At 35.6% G+C, this 21,752-nt stretch overlaps 2 protein-coding genes across 3 annotated transcripts in view; one reads left to right on the forward strand and one right to left on the reverse strand.

The window, feature by feature from the left end:
* The window catches only part of NCKAP1 (NCK associated protein 1), a 98,638-nt gene that overhangs the window by 6,655 nt on the left and 70,231 nt on the right, over positions 1-21,752 (forward strand). For both annotated transcript variants that reach the window (XM_057744186.1, XM_057744187.1), the window contains exon 2: positions 17,913-18,023. In XM_057744186.1, coding sequence (XP_057600169.1) covers positions 17,913-18,023 — 111 coding nt within the window. The remainder of the gene's footprint in view (positions 1-17,912; positions 18,024-21,752) is intronic.
* On the reverse strand, positions 2,973-3,304 carry LOC130858179 (serine palmitoyltransferase small subunit A). Its single transcript, XM_057744189.1, has one exon. It carries the CDS (start codon positions 3,270-3,272, stop codon positions 3,066-3,068), a length of 207 nt encoding a protein of 68 aa, XP_057600172.1. The 5' UTR covers positions 3,273-3,304; the 3' UTR covers positions 2,973-3,065.

The following is a 21,752-nucleotide window of genomic DNA, read 5'->3' on the forward strand; positions in this document are numbered from 1 at the left end:
TTTTATCTTTAATTTTGAGATTTCAAATATACTTTTTTCATTTTACATTTTGATTTCTGAAGTCAAATGGTAACACTTTTTTCATTGAAAAACCCTGCATGAATTATAAGAAATGCAGTTAAGAAAGTACTGCCAGTAAGTGTGTTTCTTTGTCTAGGACTTTACAAAATTAGCAATATTCTTTTCTATTCCCAAGATGTGTTTCTTTGTTGACTGTTTTTAATATTGTCTTTATTAGTAAATGTAGTAAAACTGTCTTAATTTTGATCCTGTTAGGAATTTGCAGTGCTGTAATTACTAGATTTTGATTTACTTAATTCGGCAGAGATGAGAAAATCTCCTACTTAATCATTTCTTCAAATACTGTTACGCTGAAATGTTTTACTTAAATAAGTTAAACTTAATAAGCTCTTGAATTGTTCATTTGTCTATGTTGTTCAGCTCTACTTATAGCAACATAAACATCTTGAGAATTGAATGGTAATTAGTAACTTTTATTTGAATCATTAACATTTTTAATAATGAATGTTGAAATATATAATGGGTTAAAGTTTTTGAAGGAATCTCTTGTTTTAAGTAAAAGAGCCTGTACTGGAAAATACTTCCTTATTGCATAGTTGATTATTTTAGATACTTGACAGTAATAATCCTGTATCTTTAAAACTATTTTATAAGTCATATGAGCTGTTCTTTCAGTTAGTACCAAAAATTGTTTCCTTTTCATTCATTTATTTACTTTTCATTTATCGAATGTCTTCCTGGACACTGGGGAAACAGATAAATTAAGATACAGTCTCCAATGCCAAGAAATTTATATTGTAGTGAGTGAGAGAGATGTATAGAAAACTAACTAAAATGCAGTGTTTAAGTGTGGTTGTGGGTGTCTTGAGAAGGGAGTTAAAGGTTCCTGTCTGGGGGAGATGGGAAGAAGAGATAATGACTTCTGTGCTTGGTTTTGAAATATGAATAGAAACTTCAGCTGGGTAGTGACAAGGAGTAGCCAGTCCTTCAAGATTTTGGACTTTTGTTCAGTAGAATATATAAAGATACAAAATATATAAAGTTATAAAATCCACTAGTAATAATTAATGTCCTTCTTGCTGACATATAACCTCTAAACTTCTCTGCTATTTTTCCATACTTGTAGCATATTCTGTGGGTTGAGAGGGCTAGATTCTAGATAAATCTGTGATTTTTTTGTTTTGTTTTGTTTATTTTTTTATTTTTTTAAACTTTGGACAAGGTGTTTGGTCTTTCTGAGTTAGGGTTTCTTTATAAATTGAGGGGAACAGTGGTTCTTAGGGATACACAATATAATCATTTTAGAAGGTTTTTAAAAATATACACATCTGGATCATGACCCAAACCTACTGAATAAGAAAAAGCCCCTGAAGTGGTTCTGATGCTAAGAACCACTGAAGTAAATAAAGTGTAACTTCTTAATACTTGTAATTTCTTTTTCTGATAATTGTCCACTGTAATGATTTAGTTTTGTTCTTTGGGGATAACTAAATTTCTGTAATGCTGGGCTGCGTGTGAGCACTATACTAGCAAAACCATCTATAGGGTATTTATTTGCTCTCAGCTTTTCTCATGCTTCAAGTTATATTTTTTGGTTTTCTAAGCTGTACTAGTTTTATTGACTCTAATTTTTACAGTCTTAGATATTTCAGTTTTCCCACATTTGTGGAATACTCTATAATTAGTCCTATAAGGTGGAGAATTACATGAGTTAATTCACATAAAATGCTAGTATAGTGCCTGGCACAAGAGTAGGAAATGAATAAATGTTAGTTATTATTAGTTCTACTTCTGGGGCTTGAAACATAGTGGACATTTATTAAGTGTTCATTTTTTTCCAGCTCAAGACTACCTTTAGGAAACATTTCTTAATTGTTCCTTTTTACTGTTTGATATTATAGTTTGATACGCACTTACTGCTAATACAAAGTAACTATACTTCAGAAGTATGTTTCTCAGTGGTCCTTTCCTTTAAAGAGCAACTTCTTTTTGTTTTTTTGATTTTTCTCTCTTTGAATTTAATGAGTTTACATCAAAAAATTAGGTAGTCATTTTACATTTAAGGAATAAAAATCTTTAAAAAAAATACAAAGAGTGAGAGGATTTTAACCAAGTTTACATTTCTTTTTGCTATAGTTAACAATTCATCTCTTCATATTGCAATGTGCAGATGCATTTGCAGCACCCATTACAATCATGAAACTAAATTTAAGGAAGTACATTGTTACTAATGGCCCTCAAACTGATTTACCTTCTATTAAAAACTCTACGGTACATAAGCCTTATGTAATAATGCTACTTAACAACCGTGTGTCAGGAGAACCATCACCAAAGTTTTCTGGAAATGAGTCCACACACAAATTAAATATTTAAAAAGTGAAATGTTCCTGTTTTAACTTTAGCAAGATCTTCCTTTTTCATTGTTAAAAAACACTTTAACAGTTTTAAAGTAAAAGCTGTTTAGAGTAGAGTCCAGATAGCTAAAACGGTACTCCTGAGTTCAAACTTACAGATGAGTCTTTAGAAAATAGTTCTCAATAAAATATCCTCCCTCCCCAAACCCCTGCCCCAAATCTTGAATTTTTTCTTACAAAACTTTGGTCAAGAGTAGAAATATATCCAGGCAGATATGTATGCCATACGATAGCAAGAACAGTAAAGCCCAACTAATGACTTTGGGTTTTAGAAATAGAAGGCAATTAAAATGTACTCAAAGTTACATTAAGAAAAGCTTTCACTGGATAATATTGAAACAGTCACAAAGGTTAAGAAAATACTGATATCAAAGTACAAATGACTACAATGTTAAAATAGACAAAAACTACTATATAAGAGTCTCTTTTAAAATTAAAAATAAAGAACACAACACATGAGTCAGGATCGTTCTCCTGTTCTACTCATGAATTTTAAATTTAGTCTTTATATTCATAGGGTTGGTGATGTTGACATCTAGTAGAGTTTCTTGTGACATCTGATGAAGTCTCTTTCCAACTTCAGAAGGTGGCTCTTCCCTAAGGAACTCCTTGATTTCGGTCACATCTTGGTCACTGTACAATTTCAAAGTAGTGCAGGATGGCCATGATGTGCTGAGGCATGAAGACATATCCTGTGTACAGTGCCATCCCCACGATGGAAACCAGCATGGAATTGAACACAGTCCGCTCCCAGGGCTCCAGCATGTAGAGCGCTGTCACCAGCAGGTACTGGTAGTAGAACCAGGACATCTGCTTCCAGGCCCGCGCCAGCGCCATCCCCGCCACGTGCCGCCCGCGTTGCAGCCAAACGTCAGTCTGTCCGGCCGGCCTCCGGTTCGCGTCCTCGCAACTTCTTTAGAATAGTAAAAATGTGACCACAGATAACACTTTAAAAAAAACTATAAAAGAATGCCTTTGTTTCATAAACTGAAATGTTTCTGTATATGAGAAACTGAAAAATGTTTGAGAACAAGGACATAGACGTCTTCTTGAGAATTGAATGGTGATTAGTAACTTTGAGTTATTCAAAAATTTTTGCATTGAAATATATCTTAAGTTTATGATTTTCCCAGAATCTGTGCTTAGGATACAATAATTGTAATTTATAAACCTTTAAATCTGCTACTATTGACTCAAAGAGATAATTTTGAAATTACATTAATTGTAAAGCATTTCCAATAATTTCAGCATGCTTTCCTGTCAAACTTCTTAATTCAAACTGTAGAAGTGGGTTACTTTTTTTTCCTTCCTTTTTTTTTTCTTTCACCTACCCAATCTCAAGGAGAAAGTTGAAAACAGATTGGTTGTCCAAAATATAAGTGATAATGCATGAGGAAAAAAAATGGAAAATTAACCAGTAATAATAGAATTTGAAGCTTCCTTTGGTCTTGATAGATTTTCAAATACTTATTGGAAAATTTCACACTGCATTTCATTATTTTTAAAATGAGAAAAGAATTATGCACAAGTTCCCTTTATGGTCCCTGATCTTTTGGGATGTCCATTTTTCCTGTAGGCATTAATTTGTTGGAGACTCAAGGGAGAGTCTTTGTACTTTTATGCCTTCATTTTTGCAAAACCTGCTTTAAAACAGGTTTGTTATTTCTTATTTATTGAGTAGAAGTTAAATTCCTTTTTCTAGCATAAATTGGTCACATTTTGTATTTTTCTCCTCTTTCCTGATATGATTCAGATGAGGCTGGTTTCTTTCCTGTACTCTCACAAGTAGCATTCTCACTCTGATGCCTGGGATTTTGTTCATGTTCTTTTCAATTAAGTTATTGTATAAAAAGGAATCGTTTTGTTCTGTAGTATGTTGGCAAAGGAATGTGTTTTATTGCTGAGTTAGACTAGAAATTAAAAAATAAAACTGATTGAAATAATCAGATTTTTCCTTTAATAGTGATTACTCCAGTAAAAGTTTTGAGCAGCTGAGTATTGAAAGACTGGAACAATTTTTATATACATTTTTTGGGAACATATATTTTTTAAAAATTTATTATTTTTTAGTATTTATTTTGGTTGCACTGGGTCTTAGTTGCAGTAGGCAGGCTCCTTAGTTGTGGCTTGCCAGCTCCTTAGTTGTGGCTGATGGGCTCCTTAGTTATGGCAGGCAGGCTCCTTAGTTGTGGCATGCTAACTCTTAGTTGCGGCATGCATGTGGAATCTAGTTCCTTGACCAGGGATTGAACCTGGGCCCCCTGCATTGGGAGTGTGGAGTCTTAACCATTGCGCCACCAGGGAAGTCCCTGTTTATTTTTAATTCATTTTTATTGGAGTATAGTTGATTTACAATGTTGTGTTAATTTCTGCTGTACAGCCACAGTGAATCAGTTATACATATACCTATATCCACTCTTTTTTAGATTGTTTTCCCATATAGGTCATTACAGAGTATTGAGTAGAGTTCCCTGTTCTTATTAGTTATCTGTTTTATATATAGTAGTGTGTCTGTGTCAATCCCAATCTCACAGTTTATCCCTCCCCTCTTCCCCCTTGGTAACCATAAGTTTTCTACATTTGTGACTCTGTTTCTCTTTTGTCAATAAGTTCGTTTGTACCATTTTTTAAGATTCCACACATAAGTGATATCATGATATTTATCTGACTTCACTCAGTATGACAATCTCTAGGTCCATCCATGTTGCTGCAAATGGCATTATTTCGTTCTTTTTTATGACTGAGTAATATTCCATTGTGTATATGTACCACATCTTCTTTATCCATTCCTCCATTGATGAACATTTAGGTTGCTTCCATGTCCTGGCTGTTGTAAATAGTGCTGCAGTGAACATTGGGGTGCATGTGTCTTTTTGAATTATGGCTTCCTCCAGATACGTGCCCAGGAGTGGGATTGCTAATCCTATGGTAGCTCTATTTTTAGTTTTTTAAGGAACCTCCATACTGTTCTCCATAGTGGCTGTACCAATTTACATTCCCACTAGTGGTGTAGGGGGGTTCCCATTTTTCCAAACCCTCTCCAGCATTTGTTTGTAGATTTTTTGATGATGGCCATTCTGACCAGTGTGAGGTGATACCTCATTGTAGTTTTGATTTGCATTTCTCTAATGATTAGTGATGTTGAGCATCTTTTCATGTGCTTTTTGGCCATCTCTGTGTCTTCTTTGGAAAAATGTCTATTTAGATATGCCCATTTTTTAATTTTGTTTTGTCTTTTTAATATTGAGCTGGGAGTATATGTTTTTGGTTTTTGTTTTTTTCAAAGTTTTCAATTTTTAAATTTTTGGCTGTGTTGGGTCTTTGTTGCTGTGCATGGGCTTTCTCAAGTTGCGCAGAGCAGGGGCTACTCTTTGTTGCAGTGTGTGGACTTCTCATTGCAGTGGCTTCTTTTGTTGTGGAGCACAGGCTCTAGGCACACAGGCTTCAGTAGTTGTGGTACATGGGCTCAGTAGTTGTGGTTCGAGAGCTCTGGGGAGCAGGCTCAGTAGTTGTGGCACATGGGCTTTGTTCCACGTCATGTGGTTTCCTCCTGGACCAGGGATCGAACCCATGTCCTCTGGATTGGCAGGCAGATTCTTAACCATTGCGCCACCAGGGAAGTCCCGGGGAGCATATGTTTTTAAATAAGTGTTTTTCGTGTTTTGGAATCTTTGGGTGCTCACAGTCAGTAATTGTAAAACCCTGAGCAAGTCACTTAATTTCTATTGCTCCTTTCCTTTCTGTGGAGTGATGGTTTAGATAATTTATAAATAAAGGTGTTTTGCATGCAACAGGTGCCCAGTAAATGTTCCTTCTACTCTCTACTCTTATGTCTTTATTGTTTTCTTTTTTCTTGATTGTTTTAACATTGTGGTAAGGAAGTTCTTGAAAAAATATGCAACATTAACCATATGAAGTTACGCTGTGGTATGTAATCTATGTTGTGACAACCTGAGGAAAGGCCTTGGGAAGGGATTTTGGTGGTAGATTAGCAGAAAGATTTGTTTTAAAGTCATACTTTACAATTACATAAAGTCTGATTTTGAGGTTGCTAGTCAGAAATGTTTATTTTGTGGCCTGAATAAAATACGTGGTTTTCTGAAACATGTTTGTTCTTTAATTTGGGTAATAATGTTATATTTGTTTTGTGAAAAAACGGATTAGGAAATACTGACATTGAATTGGTTAAGTGGAAAATCTAATTTTGATAATTGGAAACTCATTGTAGATATCCACGTGTTTTGAAAAGTTTTATTTAAAAAAATAGAAGATAATTGTTTAAAACTTATAAGTACTTGTGTGCCAAGCACCTTAAATAAGCACTTTATGTGCATTTTGTCTTTGAAAAATCTGAACATTCTGTTCTATGAAGTAAGTAATGATAATATCCTCAATTTGTGCATCGGAGTACTGAGGCTCAGGTGAAGCAACTTGCCTAAGGTCATATGGGCTGTGAACCACTTGGAGACAGAGTTATTAGTTATTATGTTTAAGTATTTCCTTTAACACTAGTGTAATTTTACCTGCCACATTAGTCTTAACTCTGTTGAATTTAAAGATAATTAGAATATTCATGGGAAATAAAGTTCCAATTCTGAAAACTGTAAATTTAACTATATAAATATTTAAATTTGCTTTAGATCTTCTGGGATTTTAAATTATAGTATTCTGTGCATTATGAAATCATGCTGAGTCAAGATAAAGTAAAACAGGGGGGAGAAAAAGATGGCGGCGAAGTAGAGAGCCGTGGAGTGCATCCCTCTCCACAGATGCATTGGGAATGCACGGAAGGACACAGTCATTCCCACAGAGAACCAGCTGAACACCAGCAGACGGCCTCGGACACCGGAAAGGGCTGCGGAGAACCTGACATAGCCGGTAGGGAGGCATCGACGAGGGCTCAAAGAGGGTGAAGCGGCGGAGCTGTGGCAGACGGGAGGGAGTGAGAAACATACGGAGGGTCCGCAGCGCAGCTCAGCATTCCCGGACCGAGACATCGATCCGCGGCTGAACGGAGGGTCCAGGAGCGGGAGCGTGGGAACCGGAGAGCTGGTTCGGGGGAGAAACATTGTTGCCGGTAGGGTGACGGACCGAGAGGACAGGAGGGAGGAGGTCCGCGGAGAGGAGTGCCGATCCCTGAGAGCTGCCCGGCCATGATGGCGGCTGGAGGCTGCAGGCTCCCGGGCGGGGGGGAGGAGCCGCGCGCATAGCCTCTCCCTCTCTTTCGGTGCCTCTGCAACAGGCAGCGGAGAGACGCCCTGCGGAGAGACGCCCTGCGGGGCCACATAAGGCGCTCAGGGATAACAACCACCCTCAGGCGCTCGGGCGGGGCTAGATTAAAACTCCTTGCAACGCCAGCAGCAGGGAGGCTGCCGAGAGGGAAAAAAAAAAAAAAAAACCAGCATCAAAAAGAAAAAACCCCGAGAGAGGCCCAACTCTAAGACTTTCTGTGTACGCCTGAGCCACCAGCGCCCTCTGCAACAGGCACCTCCAAGCCTGACTGAAGCAACAGTGCGCCACTGCTCACTCCCTCCCAGGAGAAGGAGCCACTATTGCACCCTCTCCCTCCCCACACACCGAGGCTTACAGACGAACAATAAAGGAACCTCTGCTGGTCACAGAATAACGCAAAAAAAAAAAACCCAAGGCAAGGAAAAGGACACTTACAGCTGAGACGCTAAGGAAACAGAAATAGTAGTATCAATACCTATTGAACTGGTCCATTCGGGGATCAGTTCTGGATTTTTTTTTTTTTTTTTCCTTTCTCTTTTTTTTTTTTTTTTTTTTTTGATTTATTAAATACGATCTTAGCCCTAAGGGATCTACAAGTTTTACAACATAATTTTATAAGGATATTTTTTACTCTTTTTTTTTTTTTTTTTTTTTTTTTTTTTCCTTTTAAAATACTTCTATATCTAGCTAAGTTTTTGGTAGTACGGACAAAATATCTTTCATACTTTCCTTTCATCCCTTTCTTTTATACACTTCTATTCCTTTCTTTTTCTTTGCATATTTCCAACCACATTACGCTCTTCTGTTCCCCTTTCTTCCAGCCATTTTAAGTGTATTTTATCTTAACATACTTATAAGCAACACTATCGGTCTGCTCAGACTCCTTGCTCTATTCTCCAGATGATGCACTGCCTTGGTATTAATATTAGGCTTTTGTCTTTATCTTAGTTCTTAGTACAGTTGTCTAATTACATTCTGAGAATCTCCATTCTCTCTGGTGGTACTCCAGCTCATTTCTATATTTGATCCTAGCTTACAAAATCTCCCTGGATTGATGTTTGTATGTGTAGGGTGTTATTTGTTGTTTGTTTGCTTTTGCTTTTGTCTCTGATTTGTTCTGTTTCAGTTGTCAATTTCTGCTGGGTTTCTCTCTGAATATCTGATAGCACACTGGGGTTCTGTCAGGTCTTTCTAGAGCCTTATGTCCTAACGGATTCAATAATTGTGTGTCTTATACATGTATGTGTTTCCTAGACTGAATATTCGTCTACTCCAATACTTGGACATTAGTCTGAGGCTTGGACAGTCTTCTATAAACACCTCTATCACCAGGACAAGCAACCCCAAAAGCTTGGACAACCATGAGGAAACAAAGAAACACCATGCAGGCAAAGGAGCAGGAAAAAAACCCACAAGACCAAATAAATGAGGAGGAAATAGGAAAAATGCCTGAAAAAGAATTTAGAGTAATGATAGTAAAAATGATACAAAATCTCGATTACAAAATAGAGAAAGTACAAGAAACAGTTCATAAGAACTCAGAAAAACAAACAGCAATGGATAACAAAATAACTGAAATTAAAAATACTCTAGATGCTCTAACCAGCAGAATGACTGAGGCAGAAGAACGAATAAGTGAGTTGGAAGATAGAATGGAAGCAATAAACGCCACAGAGCATGAAAAAGATAAAAAAATAAAAAGACTAGAAGACAGCCTCAGAGACCTCAGTGATAACCTTAAACGTACCAACATTCGAATTATAGGCATCCCAGAAGAAGAAGAAAACAAGAAAGGGTCTGTGAAAATATTTGAAGAGGTTCTAGTGGAAAACTTCCCCAACATGGGAAAGGAAATAATGAACCAAGTCCAAGAAGCACAGAGAGTCCCATACAGAATAAACCCAAGGAGAAATACACCAAGACACATATTAATCAAACTAACGACAATTCAACACAAAGAAAAAATATTAAAAGCAGCAAGAGAAAAGCAACAAACAACATATAAGGGAAAACCCATCAGGATAACAGCTGACCTTTCTACAGAAACTCTGCAGGCCAGAAGGGAATGGCAGGATATACTGAAAGTCCTGAAAGAGAGAAACCTACAGCCAAGAATACTTTACCCAGCAAGAATCTCATTCAGATTTGAGGGAGAAATCAAAAGCTTTCCAGACAAGCAAAAGTTAAGAGAATTCAGCACCACCAAACCAGCCTTACAACAAGTGCTAAAGGAACTTCTCTAAGTAGGAAACACAAGAAAAGGAAAACACCTACAAATACAAACCCAAAACAATTAAGAAAATGGTAATTGGAACACACATGTCAATAATCACTTTAAATGTCAATGGATTAAATGCTCCAACCAAAAGACACAGACTGGCTGAATGGATCCAAAAACAAGACCCTTCTATATGCTGCCTACAAGAAACCCACTTCAGACCAAGGGATACATATAGACTGAAAGTGAAGGGATGGAAAAAGATATTCCATGCAAATGGAAGTCAAAAGAAAGCTGGAGTAGCAATACTCATATCAGACAAATTAGACTTGAAAGTAAAGACTATTAAAAGAGACAAGGAAGGGCACTACATAATGATCAAGGGATCCATCCAAGAAGAACATATCACAATGGTAAATATCTATGCCCCCAATATAGGAGCACCTCAATACATAAGGCAAATGCTAACAGCTATAAAAGGGGACATCGACAGTAACACAATTATAGTGGGAGACTTGAACACCCCACTTACATCAATGGACAGATCATCCAAACAGAAAATAAATAAAGACACACAAGCTTTAAATGACACATTAGACCATCTCGACTTCATTGATATTTATAGGACATTCCATCCAAAAACGACAGACTACACTTTCTTCTCAAGTGCACACGGAACATTTTCCAGGATAGATCACATCTTGGGTCACAAATCAAACCTCAGCAAATTCAAGAAAATTGAAATCATATCAAGCATCTTCTCAGACCACAACGCCATGAGACTAGATATCAATTACAGGAAAAAAACTGCAAAAAATACAAACACATGGAGGCTAAACAATTCACTATTAAACAACCAAGGAATCACTACAGAAATCAAAGAGGAAATCAAAAAGTATCTAGAAACAAATGACAACGAAAACACAACAACCCAAAACCTATGGGACGCAGCAAAAGCAGTTCTAAGAGGGAAGTTTATAGCAATACAGTCCTACCTTAAGAAACAAGAAAATGATCGAATAAACAACCTAACCTTACACCTCAAACAACTAGAGAAAGAAGAACAAAGAAACCCCAAAGTGAGCAGAAGGAAAGAAATCGTAAAGATCAGAGCAGAAATAAATGAAAAAGAAAGGAAAGAAACCATAAGAAAAATAAATAAAACTAAAAGCTGGTTCTTTGAGAAGATTAACAAAATTGATAAACCATTAGCCAGACTCATCAAGAAAAAAAGGGAGAAGATGCAAATCAACAGAATTAGAAATGAAAAAGGAGAAGTCACAACGGACACCTCAGAAATACAAAACATCATGAGAGACTACTACAAGCAACTATATGCCAATCAATTGGATAACCTGGAAGAAATGGATACATTCTTAGAAAAATACAATCTTCCAAGACTGAACCAGGAAGAAATAGAAACCATGAACAGACCAATCACAAGTACAGAAATTGAGGCAGTGATTAAAAATCTCCCAACACACAAAAGCCCAGGACCAGATGGATTCACAGGCGAATTCTATCAAACATTTCGAGAAGAGTTAACACCTATCCTTCTCAAACTCTTCCAAAATATTGCAGAAGGCGGAGCACTCCCAAACTCATTCTATGAGGCTACCATCACCCTGATACCAAAACCAGGCAAAGATGTCACAAAAAAAGAAAACTACAGACCAATATCACTGATGAATATAGATGCAAAAATCCTCAACAAAATACTAGCTAACAGACTGCAACAGCACATTAAAAAAATCATACACCATGATCAAGTGGGGTTTATCCCTGGGATGCAAGGATTCTTCAATATACGCAAATCAATCAACGTGATACATCATATCAACAAATTGAAGGATAAAAACCATATGATCATTTCAATAGATGCAGAAAAAGCTTTTGACAAAGTTCAACATCCATTTATGATAAAAGCTCTCCAGAAAATGGGCATAGAAGGAAATTACCTCAACATCATAAAAGCCATATATGACAAACCAAAAGCCAACATTGTTCTCAATGGAGAAAAACTGGAAGAATTCCCTCTAAGAACAGGAACAAGACAAGGGTGTCCACTCTCACCACTGTTATTCAACATAGTTTTGGAAGTGTTAGCCACAGCAATCAGAGAAGAAAAAGAAATTAAAGGAATCCAAATTGGAAAAGAAGAAGTAAAATTATCACTCTTTGCAGATGACATGATACTATATATAGAAAACCCTAAAGACTCTACCAGAAAACTGCTAGCACTCATTGATGAGTTTAGTAAAGTAGCAGGATACAAAATTAATGCACAGAAATCTCTTGCATTCCTATACACTAACAACGGAAGAGCAGAAAGAGAAATTAAGGAAACTCTCCCATTCACCATTGCAACCAAAAGAATAAAATACCTAGGAATAAACCTGCCTAAGGAGGCAAAAGATCTGTATGCAGAAAACTTTAAGACATTGATGAAAGAAATCAAAGATGACATAAACAGATGGAGGGATATACCATGTTCCTGGATTGGAAGAATCAACATCGTGAAAATGACTGTACTACCCAAAGCAATTTACAGATTTAATGCAATCCCGATCAGATTGCCAATGGCATTTTTCACAGAACTAGAGCAAGAAATCTTACGATTTGTATGGAAACGCAAAAGACCCCGAATAGCCAAAGCAATCTTGAGAAGGAAAAATGGAGTTGGTGGAATCAGGCTTCCTGACTTCAAACTATACTACAAGGCCATAGTGATCAAGACAGTATGGTACTGGCACAAAAATAGAAAGGAAGATCAATGGAACAGAATAGAGAACTCAGAAGTAAGCCCAAACACATATGGGCACCTTATCTTTGACAAAGGAGGCACGAGTATACAATGGAAAAAAGACAGCCTCTTCAATAAGTGGTGCTGGGAAAATTGGACAGCAACATGTAAAAGAATGAAATTAGAACACTTCCTAACACCATACACAAAAATAAACTCCAAATGGATTAAAGACCTACATATAAGGCCAGACACTATCAAACTCCTAGAGGAAAACATAGGCAGAACACTCTTTGACATACATCAAAGCAACATCCTTTTTGACCCACCTCCTAGAATCATGGAAATAAAATCAAGAATAAACAAATGGGACCTCATGAAACTTAAAAGCTTTTGCACAGCAAAGGAAACCATAAACAAGACTAAAAGGCAACCTTCAGAATGGGAAAAAATAATTGCCTATGAAACAACGGACAAAGGATTAACCTCCAAAATATACAAGCAGCTCATGCAGCTTCATACCAAAAAAGCAAATAACCCAATCCACAAATGGGCAGAAGACCTAAATAGACATTTCTCCAAAGAAGACATACAGATGGCCAACAAACACATGAAAAGATGCTCAACATCACTCATCATCAGAGAAATGCAAGTCAAAGCCACAATGAGGTATCACCTCACACCAATCAGAATGGCCATCATCACAAAGTCTGGAAACAACAAATGTTGGAGAGGGTGTGGAGAAAAGGGAACTCTCCTGCACTGTTGGTGGGAGTGTAAGTTGGTACAGCCACTATGGAAAACAATTTGGAGGTTCCTTAAAAAACTACAAATAGAACTACCATATGATCCAGTCATCCCACTCCTGGGCATATACCCAAAGAAAACCATAATCCCAAAAGAAACTTGTACCATAATGTTTATTGCAGCACTCTTTACAATAGCCAGGACATGGAAGCAACCTAAATGCCCATCAACAAATGAATGGATACAGAAGATGTGGCATATATATACAATGGAATATTACTCAGCTATAAAAAGGGATGAGATGGAGCTATATGTAATGAGGTGGATAGAACTACAATCTGTCATACAGAGCGAAGTAAGTCAGAAAGAGAAAGACAAATATTGCATGCTAACTCACATATACGGAATCTAAAAATGGTACTGATGAACTCAGTGACAAGAACAGGGAAGCAGATACAGGGAATGGACTGGAGAACTCGAGGTATGGGAGGGGGCGGGGGGTGAAGGGGAAACTGAGAAGAAGCGGGAGAGTAGTACAGACATATATATACTACCAACTGTAAAATAGTCAGTGGGAAGTTGTTGTATAACAAAGGGAGTCCAACTCGAGGATGGAAGATGCCTTAGAGGACTGGGGCAGGGAGGGTGGGGGGGAATCGAGGTGGGGGCGTCAAGGAAGGGAGGGAATATGGGGATATGTGTATAAAAACAGTTGATTGAACCTGGTGTACCCCCCAAAAAAATAAAATAAAATAATAAAAAAAAAAAAAAAAAAAAAAAAAAAAAAAGATAAAGTAAAACATAAGGTTTTAGAGTGGTGCTTTTAAAAAAAATTCTGTAGTTCAGATAGTTTCCTTATTATCTGGTGAAATAGCCCTTTTAGCCAATTATGCAAAAAGCCTTTTATTGTAGGGCTGTAAGATTTAGGGGTTTAGACACAGTTTTACACTCTACTCACCTTTTCTTTTTTTCTGGGGTGGGGGGTGGGCAGGTTAGAATTACTCAGGAATTTTATTTAATTGGTAATTTGTTAACCTTTTGATTCAGTCTTTGTGGTAAGTGTTTCTGGAATGTATTAGTCTACAATTTATTGATAACTAAGTATAGTAGTATATATCATTTTCCTAAATGTGGTATTTCAAAGAGCAGTACTTTTAAAAGATTAATTTTGTGTAATATTGTTACTGCAGTAGATGAGATAGGGTTTTAGGTGTACCAACTGCAGGCTGTGTTCTTAAAATATAGGCTGTTATGATTTCTTTGTCATCAATGTAATCAAAATGAAATTTCTGAGTTAGAGTGGGGAAGAAGATTAATCTTTATAAAATGAGACATCTGGTTAGTTGGAATTTTGCTGTACTCTTTCAGTATAGTAGAACATTCTTCTTAACTGAATTATTCAGTATGGCTCTTTGCCAAGATATATTTATCAAGATGCTAGCTTTTAGTTAAGTTTTATTTTTTTCTTGCACTTTTCTTTTTTTGGCCTGGAATTTGCAAGTGTCTTTATTGGTATTAAGAAATAAATCAAGTAGGTTGATTTCAGAAAAAAAATGGTGCCTAGTACTTCTGTATAGTGTCTATTAATCTTGTATTTTTTATTGGTGTTTTTTGAGTGTATGTGGTATATCAGCTACCGTTACGAATTCTGTTCATGTGCACACACAGACACTCATGTAATGGGCTTAAAAACTTTTTGGGTAGATTGTAATTATTATCACCTGTTTAACAGATGAAGAAACTGAGGTCCAGAAAATTACATGTTTATGGTTACAGCTAGGAGCAAGGATTTGAACATGCACAGCCTATGTCCATATTTTTAACTACTAGGCTAATCTTCTATAGGTAAAGCAAATTTGGTGTGTTTAGACTTGGAGTAAATAAAGAAATAAGTGCTTGGGGGAAGGAATTGTAGTCATTATTACTAGTTTTGTATACTGTGATAAAGACTGTTCTGTAGTTACTATTCATATGAGACTTTTACTTAGGTAATTATAATTATAGCTACTGTTAACAACAGTTAACATTTTTAGAGCACTATGTGCTCGTCCTTTTGCTAAATACTGTACGTGGTTTATCTATCTCTTTTCTAATCCTCATAATTACTCTATGAGGTAAGTACTCATTTCCCCATATACACATGAAGAAGCTGAGATTAGGAGATGTTATGTAACATAGTCAATGAAGATTGAAATTCAGTCAGTCTTATTCCAGGGTCTGTATTCTTAATCTTTTTGGCATCCTACTTCCCAGTGTAGTTTGTTTAGATATGGCTCACTGAGTAGTGTGGAAAAAGGTAAATTAATTCCAAGGAAAGACTGTATAACTATTTTTCCACTGAAATGAAATTCCATTCTTTATGTTTTCAGTGTAATAAGGAAGAGCCCTTCATATATAGGTGTATCTTTAATTATTTGATTAAATTCTTACACAATAAAATTTGTGATCATTGGAAATGGGTATAGTAGTCTATCATATTTTCATTAGTTGATTGCATTAATATTGTTAGGATGGATAACTGAATTTTTAAATAATTAGAGTATGAAAGATAATACATATCATTTAAAAAGATTTTGGAATCACTTTGGGATTCTGCACTATCTCAGGCATATTTCTGAAACTTGATTTTCATTTTATCATTGATATAAGGAAATGCTAATATGTAACTATTTCTATTGAGACAAATTCTTAGTTATGTGGCTCTTAGTTATTCTTATTTTATAATATAATATTTTTTGGGAAGTGGATTCATTGGAAGATTAATTTATGAGAAATAATATTTTAAGCAAATGATAGTCTACTCTGAGGAAAAGTCAGATATATTTTAATATTTATGATGTTGAAATGGAATTTACAGAACCCAGCCTTGTATAAGTCTAGTTAAGGATTATGAAGGTCTAAATTTTTTATAGTTAATTTTGTTTTATCTAATTATGGTTGAGAATTAAGATAATTCTTACTGCATTCCTGTTTCCATTTGGAAAATACAGGAATCTTTGCATTGATTTTTTTACTTTGGCTTGGAAAGGAGTTAGTTGATATTTGAAAAACAGTTTTAATTTGAGCTGAAGTGCAAAAGTTATCCAATAACGATTTATTTTTATTCTTGGCTACCGTTTCTTTTTAAGGTATGTAAAATTTCACTGATGGTTTTGCTGCTGTTTTTATAGTTGCATGTAGTCTTTATTTTTCCTTCTAGTATTATTTTAAGTTGGTTTAGAAAGAGCACCAAGAAACTGACATGGTTGTACACCTACACAGTAGTATTTAAATATATATGAATAATATAAACTCTTGTATACTAAAACTCGCTGCTTAAAATACCTTTAAAATTGTAGCACCATGTAGTTCTCATCTTGTCTTGTTATTCATAGTCTGCAGTGCATAAGTTCTCTACTGAAACGTATGTCATAGTTTGACAATCATTGTTTACAAGTAATTTTCTCTCTTTTTATTACAATGCTTCCCCAGCAAGGACAAGTTTGGAAGGTTTGCAAAGCTTTTCACCTTCCCTCTGCCCGCTTGCCCGCTTTCAGATCAGTTTCATGTTTCATAACTTCTCTTTCTGCAATTCACAACATAGCCATAGTAAATGATGAAAAAATGTTAAATTGCAATACTGTATTTCCTCACATATAATAGATAACTTTTCAAAGGACACATCCTTTTTAAAATACAATAAAAAGAAGTTAAGTAAGACTTATAATTTTAATAATTCCCTAAGAAATAACATCTCACTAGAAAGCAGTTAATTAAATGAATGAATGAAACTGAACAGTATTGAAGATTATTCTGTATTGCTGAAAGTTCAGATACAAAATTCTTTCTAATAATAATACCTTACATTTGTACGATGCTTTACAGTTTGCTATAGAGAATGCTGTACTGCTGATGTGGTCAAGATGTAAACATTTCCATTTGTTCTGTGCTTATGAGATATAGAATAGATGTAGATTTCATTGTTTGAAGTGCTGCTGGTATGATGGAAAACAGTGTTGTAACTCAGATGTTCGGAGGAACAGGCAACACACCTGTAGTACTATAAAGACAATTTTAGCAGCTTCCAGTTTTTTTGAACTAGGGCTCTTGTATTAAAATGTTTAAAGTGAATGAGGAAAACATTTTGGAAAAGACATTTAAACATAAACTTTCATTATATAACACATAGAAACATTTGCAGTACTCTACTGAATATTTAATTTTGTAATATTTTATTAGCTTCAGATGAATACAATTCTACCTCAAACCAAGAATTTTTTTTCTTTTTCTTTTTTTTTAGGTTTGAGCTTTTTCCTTCACTGCTGTTCTGCGCTAACTGCTTTGAAACTTTCCATGCATTTTTTTTCAGTAGAAGAACATCTCTGTACTGTCTCCCATTGCATATTTCAGCTGTGACAATCCCTGCACTTTGCCTATTCATTTTATCACCTGCTCACCAAAAACAAATATCTCCTTAATTTCTGATTACAGATTTGCTATTATTCCTTGGTATTAGAAGAAGAATGCATTTCATTTTTTTATTACTGTTGTTTTATAGGCTTGTGGAGACCCCAAGGCAAAACCATCCTACCTTATTGACAAAAACCTGGAATCTGCTGTGAAATTCATAGTCAGAAAATTCCCTGCTGTAGAAACCCGCAACAACAATGTAAGTCATTTAAATTTTTATATTACTTGATTTTAGCCATCTGTGGTGGAAGTGATGGTCAGTATAATGCTTGAAGTAGCTCTTATTTATCTAATTCTTTATATTTAGATATGCAAATTGTGTACGTTGATTAAGGGCTTTTAGAGATCTCTGAAATTGGGGGAAAAAAATCACTGAGCTATATTGACATATTTTTATAGAAGACATAAGATCTTAATTTCTTATATACACTAAATTCTCTTTCAAGTTGCAACAAAGAGTAAGGTAATAGATTTATATATATTTCAGATATTTGCATGACTAGTTGGGGAATTTTTTGTTATATCATAGACTTGACTTTATCTTGAAGTTAGAAAATGTCTTCATAGAGCTTGTATTGTTTTAATAATTAGCTGTGTTTAGCTTTAAGATGTGTGTGTTGTCTCTAGTTTTTTTGTAATTGAGAAACACATTTTTGAAAATTAAATAATATAACAAGCTAATGGTGTTAGGATCTTTATTATCCCATATTACTTTTCTCAGATGAGAAAAATTTTCATAGTACTATATTGAAATATAGTCACATTTAGAGTCTTCCCAATATGTTCACATATCTTTTGGTAATTATTTATAACTGCTGTGAATAACTAATTTTAGAGAAATAGCATTATTTTTCACCTTAATGTGGCCTTTTCATTTAAATTTTGTTGACTTGGAATCTTTCTGCATGTCTTCTCTTTTTCCTTTATTTTTTTCTTTGATGGTCTTATAATTTTTTAATTTTTTAAATTAATTAATTAATTGGCTGCATCGGGTCTTCATTGCTGCACACTTGCTTTCTCCAGTTGTGGCAGTGGGGGCTACTCTTCACTGTGTTGCATGGGTTCCTCATTGCGGTGGCTTCTCTTGTTGCAGAAGATGGGCTCTAGGCACGTGGGCTTTAGCAGCTGCAGTGCATGAGCTCAATAGCTGTGGGTTTCGGGCTCTAGAGTGCAGACTTAATAGTTGTGGCACACAGGCCTAGTTGCTCTGTGGCATGTGGGATCTTCCTGGAGCAGGAATTGAACCCATGTCCCCTGCATTGGCAGGCAGATTCCCAACCACTGTGCCACCAAGGACGTCCTTATGTTACAATTCTTGCTATCTCTTTTTCTTAATGTACAAACTTAGTCTAGAAATTTCCTCTTACATTCCTCTCCCTACTTTTAAGAAGCTCTGCTTGAAAAATATTTTGTCATCTTTTGGTTTCCTCAAATCCTGTATTTCCATTGAAAATTTGTATTTAGCCTGTTGATTCAACTTTCACTTAAAAATATATTAATATGGAGGAAAAATGCCAGTCACAATTAATAAAATATGTCTGATAAAGTTCTTTTTAAAGAATTAATTTTAAAAAGTTTTGTTTTTTTGTGAGTATAGGTTAATAGAAGTCTTTCTTTGTTTCACAGAAAGTTACATTTTATCACTGGTATATTAAGGAATCACAATTAGTTCCTGATTACAAGTGAGTGATTCAAAGTATACATGCCTTAAGAACACTATTATTTGTGTGGAGAACTCTTTTTTAGTTATTGACATTAATTAGCTAACTCATCTGAGAGATTATATAATCTAAAGAGATTTTATAATAAAATATCTTACATTTAATTTCATATGCATTTCTCTTTCTCTGGCTCAAAATCTCTGTGATATGAGCTCTTCAGAGAATCTTTTCAGTTTAATTTACATACATGTATATGTAAATTTTTGTGTGAGAATAAACATAGTTCCTGGATATGAGATCTGTTTGTTTGTTTATTTATTTATTGGCTGCATTGGGTCTTTGTTGCTGCACATGGGTTTTCTCTAGTTGCAGCGAGCAGAGGCTACTCTTCATTGTGGTGGCTTCTCTTGTTGCAGAGCACAGGCTCTAGGCGTGCATGCTTCAGTAGTTGCAGCACATGGGCTCAGTAGTTGTGGCTCATGGGCTCTAGAGCGCAGGCTAAATCATTGTGGCACACAGGCTTAGTTGCTCCACAGCATGTGGAATCTTCCTGGGGCAGCGCTTGAACCCGTGTCCTCTGCATTGGCAGATGGATTCTTAACCACTGCGGCACCTAGGAAGTCCCTGGATATGAGGTCTTTTCTTAGAAAATAGCAAGATCTGATTAAATATATATTCACTGTTTCATAACAGTAAAATTTTTTGTTAAAGAATAATTGAGAATCTTTGTTCTTAATTTGCTGGGCAAGCTGTTTACAATAATGCTGTTGGGGTTTTTTGTTTGTTTTTTAATAGTTTTACTTACCTTTTCAACTTTTGCAGCAAAAAATTGATTTTTTAAATAACAGCTTTATTGAGATATGACTTACATAGCATACAGTTCACCCATTTAAGGTGTACAATTCAGTGGTTTTTAGTATCTCCACAGAATTGTGCACCCAGTGCCACAGTCAATTTTAGAACATTTTCATTATCCCTCAGAGAAACCCCAGACACATTAACAGTCACTCCTGCCAGCACCCCTCCACCCCCCAGCCCTAGGCAAACACGAATCTGCTTTTTGTATGCCTGCCTATCCTGGATATTTTATATAGATAAAGTCAAATAACATGTCTTTTTTGACTGGCTTCTTTCACTTAGTATAATGTTTTCAAGGTTTATGCAAGTTGTAGCATGTATCAGTACTTTATTTCTTTTTATTGCCCCCAAATATTCCATTGTGTTGGTATATCACATTTTATTTATGCATCAGTTGATGGATGCTTCAGTTGTTTCTTCTTTTTTCCCTGCTATGAATTTAACTGCTATGAGTAATGCTGCTATGAATATTTGTGTAAAAGTTATGTGGACATATGGTTTTATTTCTCTTGGATGTATGTACCAAGGAGTGGAATTGCTGGGTCATGTGATAATTCTTTGTTTAACATATAAAATCAATACAATGCTGTTGAATGTTATGACTATTTGTAGAATGTACTTTGGTTGTTTTGTTTGCAAAGTCTGAGTTTTGTCATATAGCTTTCACAACTATTGTATGTAATGATATTCTGTTGTTTTTTACCTGCTGAAGTGCTGTGTACTGAGTGTGAAGTTTTGTGATCTTAGTTTTGAATTGGGCCTGCTAAAATCGTTTTAAGAAGTTCCTAGGCAGTTGGGTTAGGAAATGAGAAGTGAGGAGTTTAGTTTTATTATTATTTTTAATTCTAGAGAAGTAGTTAATAGAAGTTTAAGGACAGGGAATGACAGTAGCATTTGGGATTGATTGGAGCTTGCAGATTTCTGGCTACTAAGCGCACTGAAGAAATGTTGATATCACAGTTGGTTTTTTCCTTTCTTATTCCTGGTCTTTGGGCCATTGTATAAATATGTGCTACAGAGCATGCTTACTTTGTCTCAGGGATCAAGGAGAATTACTGGTTAGCACTATTTCTGTTTTGATTTATGTTATAATAGCACCACTTGTCCCCAATTTCAGAAGAGGCTTTCAAGAAAATTAAGATTGTTTCATGAGAAATTCAGCAAAATGTTTACATTCAAGTTTCTAAAATAGATCCTCACAAAAAAGCCAATCCTATTTTGCAGCCAAAAAATTGTTGGTTTTTGATTGTTTCTTTAGTTACTGCTCCTGTTTCCAGCTCCCAGACTTTTAAATCCAGTAGAAACTGGGAGCACATAGATATCTGGCATATAGCAAAGTAGGACAGTGCCAACTAATAGCAGCATTGGTGCCTAACTTGGCTTCAGTAGTGATGATGTTGGACTCTTGA

The sequence above is a fragment of the Hippopotamus amphibius genome, chromosome 8, assembly GCF_030028045.1.
Source record: "Hippopotamus amphibius kiboko isolate mHipAmp2 chromosome 8, mHipAmp2.hap2, whole genome shotgun sequence".
NCBI classification, from domain to species: Eukaryota; Metazoa; Chordata; class Mammalia; order Artiodactyla; family Hippopotamidae; genus Hippopotamus; species Hippopotamus amphibius.

Excerpts from the sequence above, each read along its gene's own strand:
- LOC130858179 (XM_057744189.1), bottom strand. The coding sequence starts at position 3,272 with ATGGCGCTGGCGCGGGCCTGGAAGCAGATGTCCTGGTTCTACTACCAG.